Raw genomic sequence first — 22,018 nt, 5'->3', positions numbered from 1 at the left:
CTAATTAGGCCTACTATAGCCGAATACAAAAAAAACAAAAACCACTAAGTGAAAGTCGAAAACATCTCTAGAACCTTGTGTGAGCTTTTGCAGAAATGACACCCTTAAATCAATCCAGAACTCGGTAGAACAATGAAATCAGTATGTCACAATTTTATTTTATGAAGACAGCGACAAGAAACAATCAATCTCCCCTCTCCTTTCTTTTCTTTCTTAAAGACTAAGTAAATGTGGAATGTATCACATGGTCTATGTAAAGGAAAATCCATCACCTTGTGATGTAGTATCAGCTGCATTTGTTCTTAGCCAAGAAAATTATAAAGCATCTTCTACGGTTTTCTAAGATCAATCAGTGTTAAGGTCAGTGAGCAAGAACAACTTCTAACTTCCTCGAAAAACCCCTGGAGACGGTTACCTTCAGTGATTGATGTAAAGGAAGAACAGGTGATAAATTTTGCAAAACAGAGCTCGCTCCTTCTTTCCAATAGACACTTCCATGTTGCTGTTAAGTTAGGAAAAATAGAGAAAGAAGTTTGATGCTATGATTCCCATTAAATGATGATAAATGTGCATACCGCCAGTGCTGAATAATGCGAGCAAAGGTGAGATTAAAACAATTATTTACTGCTGAAAGAAAAAGCTTTTTCTAAAATTTTCTCTTTGGTTTCCTTCTATAATTATATACCAGGATCAAAATGTCTTTTAGAAAACTATAAACCATTCTGATAATGGGTAATAGTAGATGACAGAAAAATGATAGAAAGGTAGACATATTGTGGTTCACCTGGAATAGTTTGTGTGTGTGTAGTCTCTCACACACAGAGAGAGACACATAATATGTTGCATCCACATACATACCGAATCTCTCAGCTAAAACAAAAAACAAAAATAAATTTAAAGAAAACAAATCAACAAGTTTCTATTTCTTAGAGAACAGAAACGGTAATCATAATCCCAGATTTTAAAATGTATTTTATTGTTCAGAGGTGGGAATTAAATGAATGTATAAATTAACTTCCCACTTCAAAAATAGACATGCAACGCATTTTAAAAGGCCTACACTATGCAGAGAACTCCTAATCTGTACTGGCCAATCAATCACATATTATGGGAGCAGACAAGGAGCTGATAGATGAAGCTCCATCAAGTGAGGAGGACCAGAAGCTGGAGAACCAGCAGGGCTTGAAGGAGGAAGTAGAGAGAATGGGGAAAGTCAAGGCTCCAACAGATCCCAAGAACAAAGCACTCTATCCAGAATGAACAGCTAAGATCCTGCAAAGAACCCTCAAACTCCAAGGCCTCTGGTAGAGGAATCAATGGAAGGTATACAACACCCATAGGGAGGGAGGGAGGGAGGGAGAGAGAGAGGGAGGGACGGAAAGAAGGAAGGAAGGGAGGGAGGGGAGGGAGGGAGGAAGGAAGGAAGGAAGATGGAAGGGAGGGAGGGAGGAAGGAAAGAAAGAAGGAAGGAAGATGGGAGGGAGGGAGGGGGATGAAGGAAGGAAGGAAGATGAGAGGAAGGGAGGGAGGAGGGAGGGAGGAAGGAAGGAAGGAAGATGGAAGGAGGAAGGAAGGAAGAAGAAAGGGAGGAGGGAGGAAGAAGAAAGGGAGGGTGGGAGAGACGGAGGAAGATGGAAGGGAGGAAGGGAGGAAGGAAGGAGGAAGATGGAAGGGAGGGAGGGAGGGAGGAAGGAAGGAAATGGGAGGGAGGGAGGGAGAGGGAGGAAGGAAGGAAGGAAGGAAGGAAGGAAGATGGGAGAGGGACGGAGGGAGGGAGGAGGGAAGATGAAAGGGAGGAAGGAAGGAAGGAAGATGGAAGGGAGGAAGGAAGATGGAAGATGGGAGGGAGGGAAGGAGGGAGGGAGGGAGGGAGAAAGGAAGGAAGGAAGGAAGGAAGGAAGGAAGGAAGGAAGGAAGGAAGGAAGGAAGGAAGGAAATGGGAGGGAGGAGGAAGGATTTAAACTGGAAACATACTGAGCCCAAAGCATCTGTTTTTCATCATCACACACCCCCGCCCTCCTTTTAACCAACCTGTCCAGCTCCAGACAAAGCTTTTACAGTGGAGAAATTAAAGCCTGCAGATTTCATCTTTTCCAAAATCAGATCCAGGGCCTAGAAAAAGAAGCAAAAAACACTGCAGAGAAAATTTCAGTAGTTTTGGAAATCTGAAAATCTCACACGTCTCAGGAATAAACAGAAAAGAAATGCCAGGTGCACCCATGAAGGGTTTTTTTTTACAAAAAAAATTGACACGGTGATCACAAGCATGCCACTGAAGCTCTGCCCCTTTTCCACATGCATCATGACTTCTTTTTCATAACAAACACACCCACACACACCCCGTATAAGACCCAGGATGTGGGTCTGCAACTGGGCAAACTCCTGGGTAACACCTCTGTTCTGTGAGTTGAACCAGTTGCCAGTTGACTTCTGAGGACATTTCAAGACCATCATCAGTAACATCCTTTCATGGTTCAGAACCAGGCTGTCTGTGGAACAGTATCTCTTCCTTGTTGCTTCTTCATGTTATTAGCTCTAGCAGAGCAGGTATCCTCCAGATCCCATCATGGCAGTCATGGGACCTTGGAGACATGCGATGGTGGTGACCATGTCTTCCCTGGGAGATAGCATCCACCCCAAAAGACTTGCCTACCTCCATGCCTCCTCCTTTTTCTTCCTTCCTTCCCTTCCTGCCTCCCTCCCTTCCTTATTCTCTTCCTTCCCTTTCTTCTTCCCTTCCTTCCTTCTTCCTCCCTTCCTCCTTCTCTTCCTTCCCTTCCTCCCTCCTCCCTTCCTCCTCTTCCTTTCCTTCTTTCTTCCTCCCTTCCTCCCTCTCTCCTTCCCTTCCTTCCTCCCTTCTTCCTTCCTCCTCTTCCTCCCTCCTTCCTCTTGCTTCTCTTGCTTCCCTTTCCTTCCTTCCTCACTCCCTCCCTTCCTCCTCTTCCTTCCCTTCCTTCTTCCTCCCTCCCTCTCTCCTCGCTTCCCTTCCTTCCTCCTCCTCTTCCTTCCTCCCTTCTTCCTTCCTCCTCTTCCTCCCTCCTTCCTCTTGCTTCTCTTGCTTCCCTTCTTTTCTTGCTTCCTCACTCCCTCCCTTCCTCCTCTTCCTTCCCTTCCTTCTTCCTCCCTCCCTCTCTCCTCGCTTCCCTTCCTTCCTCTTCCTTCCTCCCTTCTTCCTTCCTCCTCTTCCTCCCTCCTTCCTCTTGTTTCTCTTGCTTCCTTCCTTCCTTCCTTCCTTCCTTCCTTCCTTCCTTCCTTCCTTCCCTTCCTTCTTCCTCCCTCCCTCCCTCTCCTCGCTTCCTTGTTTCCTTCTTTCCTCCCTCCTTCCTTCCTCCTCTTCCTTCCTTCTTTCTTCCTCTCTCCCTCCCTCTCCTCTTGTTTCCTTCTTTCCTCCCTCCCTCCTTCCTCCTCTTCCTTCCTTTTTTCTTCCTCTCTCCCTCCCTCTCCTCTTGTTTCCTTCTTCCTCCTCCCTCCCTCCCTCCTCCTCCTTCTTTTGCTTCCCGCTCTCCCTTCCTTCCAAACTTGGCCACTTTTAAGACTTGTGGTTTTCAACAGCCAAAATTCCCCATCCTCCCATTCTTTGACTTAAAGTCCAGAAGTCTTAAAAGTTGTTTGTCATACACAGTCCCAAATTTACGGCCATGCAGAACAAGACAGAAGTTCTAGCGTTAGCCCCGGGACAGGGAACTGCAATTCACCCTGATATTGCAATATTGTTCTTAGTCTTGTCTTCCCTAATATAGCAATAGATCTCGGGGATTTTCTTGTTCTGGAACTCATTTTGTCTCCTTGCTCTATTGGCTCGAATAGTGCATAATCACTTGGGCTAAAACAGCTTGTAACTTGAACAAATAAACACTGAAATAAATCAGTCAGCGCTGAGGGAAGGGAGAAGTAGCTCTATCCTCAAACAGCCCCAGGATCGTTCTATCTAGGTTAAGCCAATCTCCCCAGTTGGTCATATTGTTTCACCACAGAAGAATGAAGGCAGAATAGCTTTGCAGTGGGACCCAACACATTTACCCTTCCTTTTTTTATAAATACAGGTAGTCCTTGACTTACAACCACAATTGAGCCCAAAGTTTCTTCTTGCTAAGTGAGATATTTGTTAAGTGAATTTTGCCCCAATTCATGGCCTTTCTTGTCAGTCTTGTTAAAGTGAACCACTGCAGTTGTTAGGTTTAGCAACATGGTCGTTAAGTGAATCTCGCTTGCCGACTGACTTTGTGTTGAGCCCATCTCCGGCTCGACACATGATGCTACAGGGATCCGGATCATGGGAACAGCCCCTAATCAAAGATCCAAAGGGATGACATATCAAGGATTTGTTTGAGGGCTGCAGGGATCTGCGTTTAATAAGCATGAGAAAAGAATCAGCACACTAATGGCTGGGATAGAGTGGGATGAGAGCTGGGTGTTAGGAAGAGCTGCTTTAGTTCTGGGATTTAGCAGATGACGTGGCAACTGAGGCTGTCAGACGAGGAGGGAGAGAGCAGCCGGGCATCCAATCAACAGAGCAGTTCAGCCATGGAGCGGGACATGAACAGCGCAGGATGTTTAAAAGGGGCTGAGAGGCAGAAGCTCTCAGCGCTGACTTTATACAGAGAGACCTTGACTTTTACTGAGACCCGGTTTGTAGCAGGCCCAATAAATGGAGTCACTATTGGAAAGAAAACCAAGTTGGCTTGTTTTTTCTCACGACATCTGACACAACTGTGGCTGAGAAAGCCAAGACTTTCTCAGGGAGAAAGGGGGAGACGACGACACTGCCATGGTCATAAATATTTGCCAGGTGTCAAAAATTTGATCGCACGGCCGCGATGGTTGCAAATGTGAAAAACGGCCGTAAGTCACTACTTTCAGTGCCCCTGTAACTTTGAACGGTCACTAAATGAGGACTACCTGTATGAAGGCCAATCCCGCCTTCTCCTTCCCCAGCTTTTGCTCACCTGAAAGCAGAACCAGTTTTCTGGAAGTCTGGATCTGGCTGAGCAATGCCAGGCAAGATGGCAAAGTTATGGTTAAAAGCTTGGGTGAAACTCGTTCTCACAGCCACGCGCGCAACCTTTGAAAGCAAAAGTGTTCGCGGAGAAATGAAACCATGCTAACTCATCTGTACCTTTCAGCTGTGAAGACTTAAGAAGGCCCGTGGCCAGAATTCAACCATCTGTTGGACAACATTGAGCATGGCCAACCTCAAATCAGCGAGATGGATTTGCACCGCTGGAGCCGTGAAGCCAAGGAATGAATGTACATTTTTATTTATTTTGGGGCAAAAGGGGATAGAGAGAAGCACGTCAGAAAATGCTTCTTGTCGTGTCCCACTCCTCCGCTGACGGCCGGGTCAGGGAAATCCGAATCAGGCTTGCCTCTGCAGCTCTGCCCAAAGTCCTAGCAAAGTCCTCAGAGCAGGCAGGAGACCAGTAAGTGACTTCAGCAAGATAAGTTCGACTTTGCCTGACTCAGAGACTGCCAGAAAGCAGATCCTTTATATAGGCCATGGGGTGTGGCTCCATGACTCAGCACTCATTAAGGCCTGCCCCTCCCTTCCTTCTGTTGCCTCCGCCTATCCAATCTTCTGATGCGAGGGTCACTCCAATCAGCTGTTGGTAATAAACCCTCCTCAGGCTCACATGCTGTGGAGGAGGGGGAGGGGTCTAGCTGCTCCGTTTGCCTGGGCATGGAGTCAGGGCTGGGGCAGGGAGGTGCTCCTTCTTCTGCAGTTTGTCTGGGCATGGAGCCAGGACTGGGGCCGGGAGGCATACATTCCTCCGTGTTCGGGAGCAGATAAGAAGGCCCCGGCTGCTCTGAGGGCGGGCAAGACACAACACTTCTCCACCGCTTGCTTTCTTTTTTTGCCTTTGCGTTTGTACAAACGCTCACAGCGATTGTGAGTTTCGCTTTTATTTGAAATACTTTCATTTCAAAGAACGGGGATAGGAAGGTGTTTTAACCTATAAAGGGGATAGAAAGGAATGTAATTGAGGTGGTCCTCGATTTACAACAGTCCATTTAGTGAACATTCAACGTTACAATGGCACCGAAAAAAGTGACTTAAGACCATTTTTCACACTGTGGCATCCCCAGGGTCACACGATCAAAATTCAAATGCTTGGCAACTGGTTCATATTTATGACGGTTGCAGCGTCCCGGGGTCATGTGATCCCCTTTTGCGACCTTCTGACAAGCAACGTCTATGGGGAAGCCAGATTCACTTAACAACGATTTTATTAATTTAATAACTGCAGTGATTCACTTAGAAAATGGGCAAGAAGCTCAAATCAGTCGTAAAATGGAGCAAACCTCAATCACCAAATTCCTCACTTAGCAACATACATTTTGGGGCTCAGCTGCGGTCGTAAGTTGAGGACCACTTGTATAGATGGTCCTCATTTAATGACCACTTGTTCAGTGACAGTACCATGACTCCCACAGTCATGTGATCTGTTTGGGTGCTAGACAACCGGTTTGCACTTTACAACAGTTGCTGAGTCCACAGTTACACATATTGTACCGTATATACTCGAGTATAAGCCGAGTTTTTCAGCACGTTTTTTGTGCTGAAAAACGTCCCCTCGGCTTATACTCGAGTATATACGGCTTATACTCGAGTTTTTTTTTTCTTCTTTTTTTCACATTATACCGGATGGCGCAAACTTGGCGGGCTTTTGCATTAGCGCGGGGAAGCCCTGCCGGTGCAGTGAGAGGGCGGGGCGGGGGAGCCGCCAGCCTTCTCGGCTGAGGGAGGGAGGGTTTCCCCGACCGGTAGCTGCCTCATTTCCCACCCTCGGCTTATACTCGAGTCCCCAGTTTACCCCAGTTTTTTGGGGTAAAATTGGGGACCTCGGCTTATACTCGGATCGGCTTATATTCGAGTATATACGGTAAGTGTGAAAAATAGCCCTAAGTCACTTTTTCAGTGCCACTGTAACTACAAATGGTCACTAAACAAATTATTGTAAGTCACTGACTACCTGTACCACTTATTTTTTTCCTCTAAATATTATCTTACTTGAAAACAATTGACAGGATAAACTCTGGCCTAGACTCGTATCTGTTCACAGAAATGCTTTGAGCCCTGTGAGTTTCTCTCCGTGGGCTGGTTGAGAAGCATTTTTGGAAGGCAAGTTTTCCTTCTGGTCCAGGGATGGCTTCTGAGTACAGAAGTCCTCGACTTACAACCATTCGTTTAGTGACTGTTCAAAGTTACAACAACATTGGAAAAAGTGACTTACGATCATGCACTTCGGCAAATTTGAACCTTCCATCCTTCCGAGGTCAGTAAAATGAGGATTGTTGGGGAAAATATGCTGACAATTGTAAACTGCTCACCCAGGGCTATAAAGCACTGTAAAGCGGTATATAAGTCTAAGTGCTATTGCTATTCTTCACACTTAAAGACTACTGTAGCATCCCGTGGTCAGGTGATCAAAATTTGGACACTGGGCAGATAGCTCACGTTTGTGATGGTTGCATTGTCCCAGGGTCACGTTTTCACCCTGTGTGACCTTCTGACAAGTAAGGGTCAATGGGGAAGCCAGATTCACTTAACAACCGTGGTTGGTATGGGATGGGCCGTGGTAGCTCAGGCTGGTAAGAAGCCTGTTATTAGAACACAGCAGCCTGCAAATTACTGCAGGTTCAAGCCCGGCCCAAGGTTGACTCAGCCTTCCATCCTTTATAAGGTAGGTAAAATGAGGACCCAGATTGTTGGGGGGGCAATAAGTTGACTTTGTAAAAATATACAAATAGAATGAGACTATTGCCTTATACACTGTAAGCCACCCTGAGTCTTCGGAGAAGGGCGGGATATAAATGTAAATAAATAAATTTTAAAAAAACCGGGTTACTGACTTAACGGCTGCAGGGATTCACTTAACCAGCATGTCACGAAGGACTGGAAAATGAGGCAAAATTCACTTAACAACTGTCTTGCTTAGCAACAGAAATTCTGGGCTCAATTGTGGTCGTACCCTGAGGTTTATCGTGAGTCCTACGGTAAGGCTGGGGTGCTTCAGGGGGTTGAGGGAGGCCTCGGGAGGCCCAGGAGACTAAGTTGAGGCAGGGGCTGCTGCAATGCAGTATGAGGACAAAGAGGCCATCAGAAGGAGCAGGGACTAGTCAAAATACAGGTAGTCCTCAACTTACAACCACAACCGAGCCCAAAATTTATGTTTCTAAGTGAGACATTTGTTAAGTGAGTTTTGCCCCATTTTACGACGTTTCTTGTCACTTTTGTTAAGTGAATCACTGCAGTTGTCAAATTAGTAAACGCGATTGTTAAGTGAATCTCATTTCCCCCTTGACTTTGCTTGTCAGAAGGTCACAAAAGGGGATCACGTGACCCTAGGATACCGCAAACATCATAAATGTGAACCCCATGTCAAAGCATCTGAATGCAAACCACACGATCATGGGGATGCTGCGACGGTCGTAAGTGTGAAAAACAGTTACATCCCTTTTTTTTCAGTGCTGTTGCAACTTCCAACGGTCACTAAGTGAACTGTTGTAAGTCGAGGACTACCTGCAACGTGTGACCTTCTCTGCCAGATTCTCCATTGACTTTGCTTGTGGGAAGCCAGCAGGAAAATTGGAAATGCTGCTTAAGTGACTTAACAACTGGACTTAACAACTATAGCAAGAGAGGTTGTAAAATGGGGCAAAACTTGCTTAACAAATGAACCTTGGGAGAAATTTCTGTCTGTTCCTCTCAGAAAAGAAAGAAAAAAAATCCTCCAAGAATTAAAATATCATCTGGACAGGAAACGGGGACTCATCCTCCAGATGGAAACCAGAACGGTTTATCTTCCTTTTTCTTTAAAAAACAAAAAAAAAGGGAACAGTGTTTATGATTAAAACTTGGGAAAGACCAATGAAGCCTTGATAAGAATTAAATACAAATACGATAATAAGAATTAAATTAAATACAAATAAAAACGGGGGAGACGATGTAATTATGTTAAAATTGCATATCATCCAGGGCTAAAACGTTAGCATCACGTTTGAATGATCACATCTGTTAGGTTAAATGATGGCATAAAAATGCAACTATTTAAAGAAGCCGGGAAAAACTGCATCATCAAAGGAAAATCTAAAGAACATTGAGAGATAGTAAACAAACAAATTATAGATTGTCTGGCAAACATAATAGTGCCTTGCATAACCCACTTTTAATAATGCTGAACTGAGTAGCTGAATCATCTAATGACACAGATAGCGCAAAGCAGCCAATTATTGAAATCTATGGCAGCTCTTATTAAGAAGAAAAATGCCGTTCCTCCAGACACACCATCCAGGGGGTGGGGTGGGCAAAATATATCGCAGGCAGCCTTCCTGTGAGTTGCTTTCTGCCAATTGCAAAAAAAACAAAGTTGACAAAGTTCCCATAGCAAGCAGGGGCATTCAGGAGTGGAGGAATATAGCAATGATTCGCTAACCTTTTTGCCATCGCATACCAGGAGGGGGGCGGGGGGGGGTCGCGTGCATGCGTGCCAACACCCATAATTCTATGGATCCCACCAGAAGTTGGCAAACGGGATGTTTTTGCCTCCGGAAGACCTCCGGGGGGTGGGGAAGGGCATTTTCGCCCCCCCGACTCCTAGAGAGGCTCTGGAGCCAGGTGAGAGAGAAAAACGGGCCTTCCCCGCCGCCACCACCCCGAGGCCCTCCAGAGGCAGAAAATAGCCTGTTTCCCTACTTCTGGTGGGCCCAGAAGGACCGAAAATGAGCTGGCCAGCACATGCATGCGCGTCAGAGCTGAGCTCGTGTGCCCACTGATATGGCTATGCGTGCCATAGGTTCGCCGTCACGGGAATATAACAATAGCAAAAGCACTTGGACTTATATACCGCTTCAGAGTGCTTTACAACCCTCTCTAAGCAGTTTACAGAGTCACCCTATTGCCCCCAACAATCTGGGTTCTCATTTTATAGACCTCGCGAAGATGGAAGGCTGAGCCAACCTCGAGCCTGGTGAGAATCGAACTGCCAAAGTGCTGGCAGTCTCAATCAGCAGAATTAGCCTGCAGTACTGCATTCCAACCACTGCGCCACCCTGGGTCATAATACCTTAACGCATTGGAGTTCCCTTCTATTAGCAACAATTTCTGGCGCTGGCCTATCAAACTATGAATATCGTGAATATCGAACTATTCACTCAGCAGGACAAACATAAATCTTTGTGACCGTCTGTTTGTCCAGATCTTCTGGTTAAGTTAGACTCAAAATGGCAGGAAAACCAGAAGCTTCGGTTCACTAAGGCACTAAGGGATGAGCTATCATGCTTAACACAAATATCCTACAATCTGTAGTGCTGGAAGAAAAACGCAGGCAATCCTCAACTTACAACCACAATTGAAACCAAAATTTCTGTTGCTAAAGTGAGACACTTGCTAGGTGAGTTTGGCCCCATTTTATGACCTTTCTTGACACAGATGTTAAGTGAATCACTGCAGTTGTTAAGTTAGCAACACAGTTGTTAAGTAAATCTGACTCACTCACACACACCCCGCATTGATGTTGCCTGTCAGGAGATTGCCCAAAAGGGGATCACATGACCCTAGGACATTGCAATCGTCGTAAGTATGAGTCAGTTGCCAAGCATCTGAATCTTGATCGTGAAATGCTGCAACCATGGTAGGTTGAAAAACGGTTTAAATCATTTTTTTCCAGCGCCATTGCAACGTTGAATGGTCACTAAATGGACTGTTATAAGCTGAGGATTACCTGCACTAGTAGGGTTGGGGATTGGGGTACTTGTAGTACCCCAAACCCAAGAAGCTTCATCCATGTCTGGATGAAGACGTCAAAACAGCTGATCATGTTTTACTGCACTGTCCTTTTTGAAAACAGCTGGTGCTCCAAGTAAAAAGCCAAGCCATTTACTGAGTATTTAGGTCACACTGAAGAGTCTTTTCTATCAAAGGTAGTAACTTACGACCATGATGGAGCCCCAGGTTTTCATTGCTAAGCAAGACAGTTGTTAAGTGAGTTGTGCACCGTTTTACGACCATTTTTGCCACGACTGTTAAGTGAATCTGGCTTCCTCCCCCGACCACAACTTCGCTTCTTGGAAGCAAGTTGGAGGTGGCAGGGCCTGTCGTGTCCCACTCCTCCGCTGACGGCTGGGTCAGGGAAATCCGAATCAGGCTTGCCTCTGCAGCTCTGCCCAAAGTCCTAGCAAAGTCCTCAGAGCAGGCAGGAGACCAGTAAGTGACTTCAGCAAGATAAGTTCGACTTTTGCCTGACTCAGAGACTGCCAGAAAGCAGATCCTTTATATAGGCCATGGGGTGTGGCTCCATGACTCAGCACTCATTAAGGCCTGCCCCTCTCTTCCTTCTGTTGCCTCCGCCTATCCAATCTTCTGATGCGAGGGTCACTCCAATCAGCAGCTGTTGGAAGTAAACTTTCCTCAGGCTCACATGCTGTGGAGGAGGGGGAGGGGTCTAGCTGCTCCGTTTGCCTGGGCATGGAGCCAGGGCTGGGGCCGGGGGGTGCTCCCTCCTCTGCAGCCTGCTTGGGCATGGAGCCAGGGCTGGGACCGGGAGGTGCCCCCTCCTCTGCAGCTTGTCTGGGCATGGAGCCAGGACTGGGGCTGGGAGGCATACATTCCTCCATGTTCGGGAGCAGATAAGCAGACCCCGGCTGCGGTGAGAGCGGACAAGACACAACAGGGCCCCAGGACAGTGCAATGATCATAAATGCATGACAGTTGTCAAGCACCCCAATTCTGATCACTTGGCCATGAGGGTGCTGCAACGGTCATATGAAAACTGGTCATTTCTTCAACTCCGAACGATCACTAAGTGAATGATTGTAAATCAAGGACTGCCCATATAAGATCTGTTCCAAGAAAATAGCTGAATTCTATTCTAGTGTTAAAATGTTACACCACAACAGTGTAAAGTGTACAATGTACAAACAAAAATGTATTGCTTGGATCAGATGTAATGTTGATTAAAAGTGAAATATGTTATACCTCAAAGAAGGAATATTCTTTGTTCAAGAGCTACCATTGACTGGCCTCGTTCTAGATGCATCAATATCTAACTAGAGAATCCCGATTTATATAATTTGTCATTTAGTTTGGGTTTCCTAGACGAATTAATATTTATCAGGCAGGATACAGGTTGCCCTTGACTTAGGACCCCTTGTTTAGCAACCATTAAAAGTCACAACTGCGCTAAAAAAAAATGTAGCATACGACCATTTTTCACACTTACAACCCCTGCAACGTCCCCACGGTCATGTGATCAACTATTTGCAACTTTCCGGAGGGCAAAATCTGCGAGAAGCTGACAAAGTCACATCCGTGGTCACATAATGTCTCACTTAATATCCATGGTGATTCACTTAAAGACCACAGATATAAAATCTATCATGGTTATGTAAAAGCCTCCCTTAAAGACCGTAACTTTTAGAAGTGCATTTTTCTTATCCCTATTGTGGTTACAGGTTTAGGACTACCTATTAGATGTATCAGACTTTTGAGGCTGAAAGTGGGTTTTTAGCCAATATCTGAACATGATAGCCATGCCTTCATCTCTACTTTTACAAATCCTGCCTCAAAACATAAACAAGGTCTCGGCATATAGTTTTCTGCTTGAAATAACTCTTAGGAAACCAGTTTAAATTCTTTCTCATTTCTCATGGTTGACATCTGGATTAAACTGTATTCCATACAGGAACCATGCCAACTTTTTGGCTTCAAAGGAGCAGATACATATTTGGCTCCTTTAGAGGAAAAAAAAATCATCCAAATTGAAAATCCACAGTTTCATGGTTTTCCCAAATAAAAAAGAAGTAGCTACATACCACAGTGGTTCTCTCTTCCTTGCCAGCAAAATAAAAGAGTCTGGTAGGTTTTTATTGCCTAAATCTAAGCAAATCCACAAAATGACATATTCAGAAAGCACTGGCAATACGAATAGAAGATTAATTCTTACCTTGATCCACATTAACACAGGAGAAGAGACGGATAATCTGTCCTCATGTATGTAAACACCACCTTGAGTGCTGCGGGAAATAAGAATATTAAGAACAAATAGCATTACAGCAACCTGTTTTTCTGCTCTGGGTCTCCCCAAACACAATTGTCTAGTGATCAGATGTGCATAAAAGGGACAGCTAAACTCACAACTTCCAATTACAGTATTGGGAAAAAAGAGGATACATTCCATCTTCTTATTAAAATGCAGCTCTGAGCCCGTAAATAAATAAATAAATTTATTTATAAATAAAACCAAAAGGGGATGGTTTTTTTTGAACTAAAAAACATTTGGACACTTTCACTTATGCTTTGATGTAGCCATGTTATTCCTGCTTTAATCAGATTAATAGAGGTAAACCTGATTTACAACAGTTCGTTTAGTGACCGCCTCTGCTGTTATGTGATTACAATTTGGGTGCTTTCAGGCAACTCACATTTATGAGCGTTGCATCTTGCAGTCACATTAGCATGATTTGTGACCTTCCCAACTAGGTTCTGACAAGCAAAATCAATTGGGAAGGCCAAATTCACTTAATGACATGATTCGCTTAACAACCATGGTAAAAATGGTCATAAAATCAGGTCTGTTATGTGATGACTTCCTTAATGACTTTAGCACAGCCCCAACTGTGGTCATAAGTCAATGACTATTTCATAATCATAAGTCAATTAAGAAAATATATCCCAGAAATGTTCAAAGACTGCACATTTTCCAATCTCCAGAACTATCAAGTAGAAAGGCCATTATTTTGAACCCTCTAAAAAAGGCTAACTAGAGCAACAGTCTTCCATATAATGAATTATGGGTGTAAGAGATGGACATTTAAGAATGGCTGATCAAAGAAAAACTGATGCTTTTGAACTAGGGTGCTGGTATAAATTATTGTGTATAACATGGACAGCCAGAGCAAGCAACAGAGAAAGTGCTGAATTGTATAAAACCAGTCACTTCAGTAGAAGCCAAAATCATAAAACTACATCTGATTTATTTTGGCCATGTCATGAGTCCAAATTCATTGGCGGAGTCAATGATGCTAGGAATGGTGAGTGGAACAAGGGGCAAGCAAAGAACTTGCTGGCTTGATGCCCTCAAAGCTGATACAAAGATGAACATCCAGCAACTGAAAGAAGCGGTGCTTGACAAGATAGCATGGAGAAGGATGCAGATGGACCAGCTGTCTGCAAGGAATATAAATCCTTCCATTCCTCACTGTCCTGTCAGAGCTGAAGAAGCTTCTTGGATGAGAAGCGAAACATCTTCAAAAGAAAAAACCAGTTGCCTCCTGAAAAAGCCCCTCTGGGATTTGTCTATAAAGTCACCAAGAGTCAAACACAACTGAACAGTTAAAACAACAACAAAAGAGTGATGAAGAACTTGAGTTTTTTTCACCTGCTCCTAGCATAGGAAGGTGCAAGAACTGAGAAGGACAAGATATTTTACAGAGAAGGGTTGTTCCCAAGTACTGTGTGTTATTTCCAATGGACAACAGAAAAGAGTCATTGATGTTCTTCTCAGCACTGTACTTCTTGGATGTAAGGACCACTTGTTCTGCGCTCACCTAGTTATAATATAATATAATATAACAACAGAGTTGGAAGGGACCTTGGAGGCCTTCTAGTCCAACCCCCTGCCCAGGCAGGAACCCTACACCATCTCAGACAGATGGTTATCCAACATTTTCTTAAAAATTTCCAGTGTTGGAGCATTCACAACTTCTGCAGGCAAGTTGTTCCACTTATTGATTGTTCTAACTGTCAGGAAATTTCTCCTTAGTTCTAAGTTGCTTCTCTCCTTGATCAGTTTCTACCCATTGCTTCTTGTTCTACCCTCAGGTGCTTTGGAGAACAGCCCGACTGCTATCATGTCTCCCCTAGTCCTTCTTTTCATTAAACTAGACATACCGAGTTCCTGCAACTGTTCTTCATATGTTTTAGCTTTGTTGCTCTTCTCTGCACTCTTTCTAGAGTCTCAGCATCTTTTTTACATCATGGCGACCAAAACTGAATGCAGTATTCCAAGTGTAGCCCTACCAAGGCATTATAAAGTGGCACTAACACTTCACGTGATCTTGATTCTTACGGTGCAGCTATCAATCAATAATGTGGTGATGGTTTTGTCCAGCTTGTCAGAGAACTTGTCTGGCCTAAGATCACCCAGCTGGATTCTGGGCTTAAGGGAGGATTGGTACTTGGGTCTTTCTATTTCTAGTCTAGCACCTTACCCACTAAACTATCTTGGCCATTGGCTAAGAGGAAGTTACAAGCCCAAAGACACTCAGCTGGCTTCCATGAATTAGACAGGACTAGAACCTTTAAGTTATGGGTCCATGTTATATGGAAAACTTCTCGCCCATGCCATTTGTATTAAGAGAAAGGGCGTGCTACAGATCCCATCGGTCAAGGAATTCCAGGAGAAGAGACTTTTCTGCCATGGTTTCTGGCCTCTGGAACACAGTTACACATACACACAAACACAGAGGTGAGATCATCCCTTAGCCTCTCAGCCTTCTGGAGCAGCCTACTCTGTCCTGGCTCTGCCAACAGGCCTGCGGTCCATGTCATTCTGGAGGTAGTGAATGGATCGAAATGAGGCCCCACCTCCCTGCCCAAGGGCATCTTGCTCCCTTCCTTGTCATCTTTGTTAATTTTAAGTCAATTTTAATATATTATAGTCTTAACACTTTTATCTAGTTGCTTTTATTTGGTGGTAAGCCGTTCAGAGTCACCTCTTGGTGAGATGGGCAGCATAAATCCAGCAGCTTCCCCATTACATCACACTGACTGCATTATTGGAGATTTTTAAGATAGCCATTTGTCAGGAACCAATTAGGGTTGGACTAGAAGACCTCCAATATCACTTCTAACTCTTTAATTCTTTAATTCTTAGTGAAAAGAAGCAACTGGTCAAGGTCACCCAGCTGGCTCCTATACCTAAGGAAAAAGTAGAATCTTCTACTTCTCTTCCAGCATCTTTGGAGAATAGGTTGAGTCCCCTCTCCTTTGTGGCAGCTCCTTAGATATTGGAACAATGCTATAAATATAAAGTGCATATTCATGAATGGGCAACGTATATATGTAAATACAATCCCAAAATTCCAGCCACTTTAGACCATTGTTTTTCGACTTTGGCATACTTAAGAGAAGTGGATTTCAACTCTCAGAATTCTCCAGCCAGCATTCTGGATAACTTTTCTTACAGTTTCAGATGGTTAGTTAAAAAATAATGGACTAAATTATTCCAAGAAAGCTGTAGAAACAATATTTCTGGGAACTAGCATCGTTCCCAAGCATCACCTAGGAGTTAGTCAGCAGAAAATGTGGCTAATTACTCCAAGCGGATGTCATCTTAAGTGCAATGTCATGCTGACCCGAAGTTAAGCAAAACAACAGAGATTTGTTCCAGGGGTAAGTCATTCATCAAGATTGCTTATGTTCCAAAATAGCATCTAAATCCATAAACAAGGATACGTGCCTAGGAAAACATTGTGTTCCTTGTCAAAATTGAATATGAGTTGCCAGGATTGAGGAACCTTTGAACTAAATTTTTCAACTGAGAATTCTGGGACTTGCAATCCTGACACATCTGGAAAATGTCTGTAAAGGCATTTTCCAGATGTGCCGGGATTGCAAATCCCAAGATTTTCTTTATCCAAAGAAGACCAATCTAGAGTATACCAGTTATGTTAGACCAAAGGCAAAAGGAAGAAAAACATACCCAAATTCTGGCAGATCCTTGTCAAAATTAATAATGTCCTCATAGATGACTGTCAACCGTTCATCGACCGCAATTACTTTCAGCTGGAGAAAGAACATGCGATTAATTCTGAATTCGGAAGAAGCCATCATTTCTACATGATCTAAAAAGTGACACTTCATGCTGGCTTCTTCCTACCATCACAAAGCATGGATCGTTGATTAATGTCTTACTTCTCGGGTGCAAATTAGACCATCACTAAAAAAGAGATTGAAATCCTCATGATTAGGCTGGAAAAAACATCTTACCATTCCCTATTAGTGCTCCCAGGCCTTATTTCTGCATGACCAAGCTCTTCTTTTACAGTTGTTTTTCACAAAACCCAATTTTTAAAACATTAATTTGTGGTAGACCTATTTTTTTCTTCCGCTCAAGAGAGGAATAGAAGATGACAGACTTGGTACCACTGCGGTGGGGTTTGTTTGGTTTTTTTTATTCAACAAAAAAATGTGAAAATAATTCAGTATTTACGACCACAATGGAATCTGGAATTTCAATTTTTGCGGTCATAAATTGAAGCCCATAATCAGACTCAATTTTACGACTGCTTTCAACAGTTGTAAAGTGAATCATTATGGCTGTAAAGGACATTACATGTTCTTTAAGCAAATCAAGCATAGGCCCAAGAAACCGGGAGCCAGACTAAATGCAAATTGGTGCTCGATAAGAGACAATGGATTTTCAACTGGGAACTTGGGGGCGGGGGCTGGATTGTCTCTTTTGGGGGCATGAGGATGTGTTTGACCCCACCCTCAGGCTCAGCCTGGCCATCTTCTAGATCATGTGGCTGTTCAGAAAATCCATTCTTCTGAATGAGCAATTGTTTGCTAGAAACCATTCCTGCAGACACACATGATTGCAATTCAGACCTGTGTCAACCTGGTTGTGTTTACAACAGGTTGCAGCACACCATGGCCATCCTGTGATCATGATTTGTAACCTTCTGGCAAAAAAACATCCACTGGGGAAGCTGGATTTGTTTAACAACCATGTGATTTGCTTAACAACTGCAATGATACACTTTCCAACCATGGTAAGCATCGTTGTAGAACTGGATCCAATAATGACTCAGCTTATAACTGCACTGACTTATGCCCAAAATTCTAGTGCCAACTGTCAAATAAGCCGAGGACTACCTGTAGTGAAATTGAGGCTGCCGAGTATAGAATATTGACCTCATGGAAAGCCTTCAACACAATGATATCCACCTACCCACACACATAAAAAATCCACAAGGCCCAAAATCCTGAGCTGGTAAGAAAAAACAATCCTACAATGAGGCAGCTAGCGCCCCAAAATCTTATATCTAATCTATTAGTCCTAGAGTCTCCATGTATCACCTATCCAAGTTTTAATCAGATCTAAACCTGCTTAGTTTTTTTCAAGAACAGTCCAAGAATTAAAATTAAATTACCTGCATGCAGTAAATATGGTTAGTTCCTAGCCATGGATTTAACATTTTCCCTTATTCTAAATTACAATTCCAGAGGGCTCCTAAGGCTACATGTGGTGGGAAAATATTAATGGCCTTAATGGTGGGAAAATCAGTTTTGAAGAAATATTTTTTAATTATTGTGGCCTTTTCCATCTGGATATTCTCTTTGAATAAAATAATTGTGGATTATTTTCACAGGAAACACAGTTTTTAAAGCATAGGATACACAAAGAGAAGGAGGTTTACATAATCTGCCCTTCAAAGATCCAGAATCAACATGCAAGAAGAATTTATATGGTGACATGAACTTTCTCTCTAATTTTAGTTTGTTTTGGTCTAACGGATATTGAACTATTAAGAAATCTACAGCAGTTAACTACACAATTAACCTTTGGTTCCTCATCTGAGTATGTAGCAGCTCAGCGAGTTCAAGTCGGGTTTGCTTTTAAATATAGTTGTAAACTTCAAGAAGTCTTAAAACGGCTCATACCAACACTTTGCAGTGTTTGCCTTACTAGGGGATCAAAATTGTTTTAAAAGTATGATGTTTATCCCTTCTGGGTAAACAGAGTTCTCTAAAATGCAGATGTCAAGGCAAATGGCTCCATGCCTCAAGAAATATTCCAAGCAGTGCTTAATGATACTCCTTTAGAATTCTTATTTAATCTATTGAGGGGGAAAAGTCTCCAATCTACAAGAAATATGCATTTGCAGATATAGATAACAGTAGCAGAATTGGCAATAACATCTTTTGAAATTTTGGTTGCGACCTAACCTGTCAAAAATAACAGTGAAATTCTACATTAGTTCTTTTCAAACTTGGCAATTTTAAGATGTGGAGGACTTCAACTCCTAGAATTCTTCAGTCAGCAATATGCTGGCTATGGAATTCTGGGAGTTAAAAGTCCTCACATCTTAAAATTTGCCAAGTTAAAATACAGTAGTATTGCATTATAAACGGAAACTGAGCAAAGGATTTACCATAAAATGGATCCTTGCTTGAATCTCACCTAATAAAGTTGCAGTCCTATGTACTCGCCTTATGACTGCAGGGTGAAACTGGAGCACAAATCTAAGCAAAAACACCTACAAACTTTCCTCCCTTATATTTTTATTCTAAACCAAATTAATCATACATGTCAGTGACTAACTATTTGGATTTATAACTGAAGGACCTGGAGAAAATATAAGATTCTCAGTTTAGCCTACTCGTCTGACAGAGCAGAAGTCTGGAATAAGGACCTCAGTGCAGTGAGCATATGCTACGTGTTTGCAGGAAGAAAGGGAGAGATTATTTAATTAATATTTATTATTCAATAGATAGATAGATAGATAGATAGATAGATAGATAGATAGATAGATAGATAGATAGATAGATAAGTTTTATTTATTTGATACCTACATATATTGTTGTGACAAAATAAATAAATAAATAAATAAATTTAAAAGTTTTTTTTTAATTTATCCTGGCCTTTTAAATTTTATATACAGTACTATTTTAATAAGAGAAAGAGGCAGAATGAGAATGGGAGATCTTGCGTCTCATCGGGGGAGCTCAGCTAAAAGTACATTTTCTATCCAAACTAAAATGAGTTCCAGTTTTGTTTTGTTTTTCAGGCTTCTTTTTTTAAACCAGCCTTCCCAAATAAACACTCTCTGGGGCGTCAGGCTATAACTCCCATCCCGTCTGCCGGGGATGATGGGATCTGCGCTGCGAGTCGCTGCAGGAGCCGCGGTTAGTCTCCCTACTCCGCGCGCACCAGGCGCTGCTGGAGAGAAGGCGGCGGAGCCCTGAGGCTGCTACCGGGACCAAACGGCTCTTTCCAGCCCGCCCAGCTGCTGCCGCAACCGACGCCTCCGCCTCCTGCTCGGTACCTGCTGGGTGCTGAAGTCCCACCCCAAGAAGCAAAGCCCAGGAGACGAGGCCATGACGACTCCGCTTCCTCTTCTTGGCCCAGCGCGGTGGGTGGCGCCGCGGGCGACGTGGAAGCAGCTCCGGACGACGACTACGCCTCCTTTGCAGCGCCAAGCGCCGCGCTCCCTGCTGGCTGCTTTCTCCGGAGCAGTGGTGCAAGATCCGGACTGCCCACCCCTCGGCCCGCCCACGCATATGTCCGGAGTATGCAGGGCTTTCCATACTCGCTTTCCGACTTCTATGAGACCGGACCAGCGTCCGACGCAAGAGCGTAAAAGGGGACTGGCGTGCACGGCCACTTTGTGGACGATCTATTTGGAGCGATGCTAGAAGCAGAAGTTAAACAAAATTGAAAATCAAATCTATCTATCTGTCTATCTATCTATCTATCTATCATGGTCACCCGTCTCACACTAAGTATCTTTCATGGGCATACAGTAAAATCAACATTTAAACATTATACAGAGATCAAAAAACAAGATTGCAAATAGGAATGGATAAGAATAAGCATGCCTGTGCCCTGGTGACACAACTGACCATGCAAAGTGGCCTTCAATGATCCAAAAAGCAGAACCTGCACTTGTGGGAATAAGCTAGGAAAAAGGAAGATAGGGAAATTATTACAAGAGGGAATGGATCAGAATGTTATTTAGTATTATTTACCAATGTCCTCACTTTAAAACATTTGACAGGCATTAGGTATTGAAACATTCTTCTTCCTCCTCTTCTTTCTTCCTCTTCCCTTCCCCCCCCCCATCACATTTTCTCCAGATCAATGTTTCTTTAGAGAGCAACTACAGTACTGCTGGCAACGAGGAATAATTCCAAAATACAGTAACTTTGAAACACATTTTGTAATTGATATACCATTGTTTTCCTTTTCTTGTATTTTCCTTTTCTTTAACTTTATATGTGTAATTTTCTTTTCTTTGACAATGAATGTATATTTATCTTTGTGTTTCTTTCCATTTCTCAAAAAATTAAAACATTTTTAAAAGTTTTTTAAAAACGTAAGAAGAAAAATGATTTCAAATTTCACCCTAGAAATGCATGACATGAGACAAGATACTCAAGAAGGTGAGTACTTGGCTGAAGTCCCAAAGATACTTTTTCCAAAAAGGAACTGGACTTCCTTGGGGTTGGGGGTTTGAAATCAGAGATGATTTCAAACATCTTTGAAAATGTTTCGCTTCTCATCTAAGAAGCTTCTTCAGTTCTAAATGAACCAAAGAAACTTCTTGGGTTAGAAGCAAAATGTTTTCAAGGGGAAAAAAAAATAAGAAAGTCGAGTTGCCTTTTGGAAAAACACCTTTGGGACAATAATGAGCTGGATGATTAAGAATCTCCATAGACACTTGATTTTAAGGTTATGCCCGCTGGCCAGGAAGCATAAAGGAGACCATGTCCTTTGGCCATATATCTTGTAAGTGTACTAGTTTCTACACTTGTGCTGGCACACACATGCTCACAACCTTGAAATGGGATTGATTGATTAGAATAGAATAGAATAGAATAGAATAGAATAGAATAGAATAGAATAGAATAGAATTAGAATAGAATTTTTTTATTGGCCAAGTGTGATTGGACACACAAGGAATTTGTCTTGGTGCATATGCTCTCAGTGTACATAAAAGAAAAGATACCTTCATCAAGGTACAACATTTACAACACAAATGATGGTCAATGTATCAATATAAATCATAAGGATTCCCAGCAACAAAGTTACAGTTATACAGTCATAAGTGGAAAGAGATTGGTGATGGGAACGATGAGAAGATTAATAGTAGTACAGATTTAGTAAATAGTTTGACAGTGTTGAGGGAATTATTTGTTTAGCAGAGTGATGGCCTTCGGGAAAAAACTGTTCTTGTGTCTAGTTGTTCTGGTATGCAGTGCTCTATAGCGTCATTTTGAGGGTAGGAGTTGAAA

The 22,018-nt window shown here is 43.0% G+C and overlaps 1 protein-coding gene across 15 annotated transcripts in view; it reads right to left on the bottom strand.

Moving 5' to 3' along the window:
• XYLB (xylulokinase) overlaps positions 1 to 20,984 on the bottom strand; it is a 201,322-nt gene extending 180,338 nt beyond the window's left edge. For 6 of the 15 annotated variants that reach the window (XM_058184401.1, XM_058184404.1, XM_058184399.1 and 3 more), the window contains exons 1-5: positions 16,701 to 16,783; positions 15,917 to 16,016; positions 12,942 to 13,011; positions 2,032 to 2,112; positions 416 to 502 (exon numbers count right to left, since the gene is read on the bottom strand). In XM_058184401.1, coding sequence (XP_058040384.1) covers positions 416 to 502; positions 2,032 to 2,112; positions 12,942 to 13,011; positions 15,917 to 16,016; positions 16,701 to 16,743 — 381 coding nt within the window. In that variant the 5' untranslated portion in view covers positions 16,744 to 16,783. Of the gene's footprint in view, positions 1 to 415; positions 503 to 2,031; positions 2,135 to 2,339; positions 2,699 to 12,941; positions 13,012 to 15,916; positions 16,017 to 16,700; positions 16,784 to 16,877; positions 16,938 to 19,184; positions 19,292 to 20,049 lie in introns of those variants that run through there. The other 9 variants (XM_058184398.1, XM_058184402.1, XM_058184397.1 and 6 more) reach the window with 9 other exon arrangements.
• Between the last annotated feature and the right edge of the window lie 1,034 nt (positions 20,985 to 22,018).

Source organism: Ahaetulla prasina, chromosome 4 (genome assembly GCF_028640845.1).
Source record: "Ahaetulla prasina isolate Xishuangbanna chromosome 4, ASM2864084v1, whole genome shotgun sequence".
NCBI classification, from domain to species: domain Eukaryota; kingdom Metazoa; phylum Chordata; class Lepidosauria; order Squamata; family Colubridae; genus Ahaetulla; species Ahaetulla prasina.
This window is presented reverse-complemented; position numbering and strand designations above follow the sequence as displayed.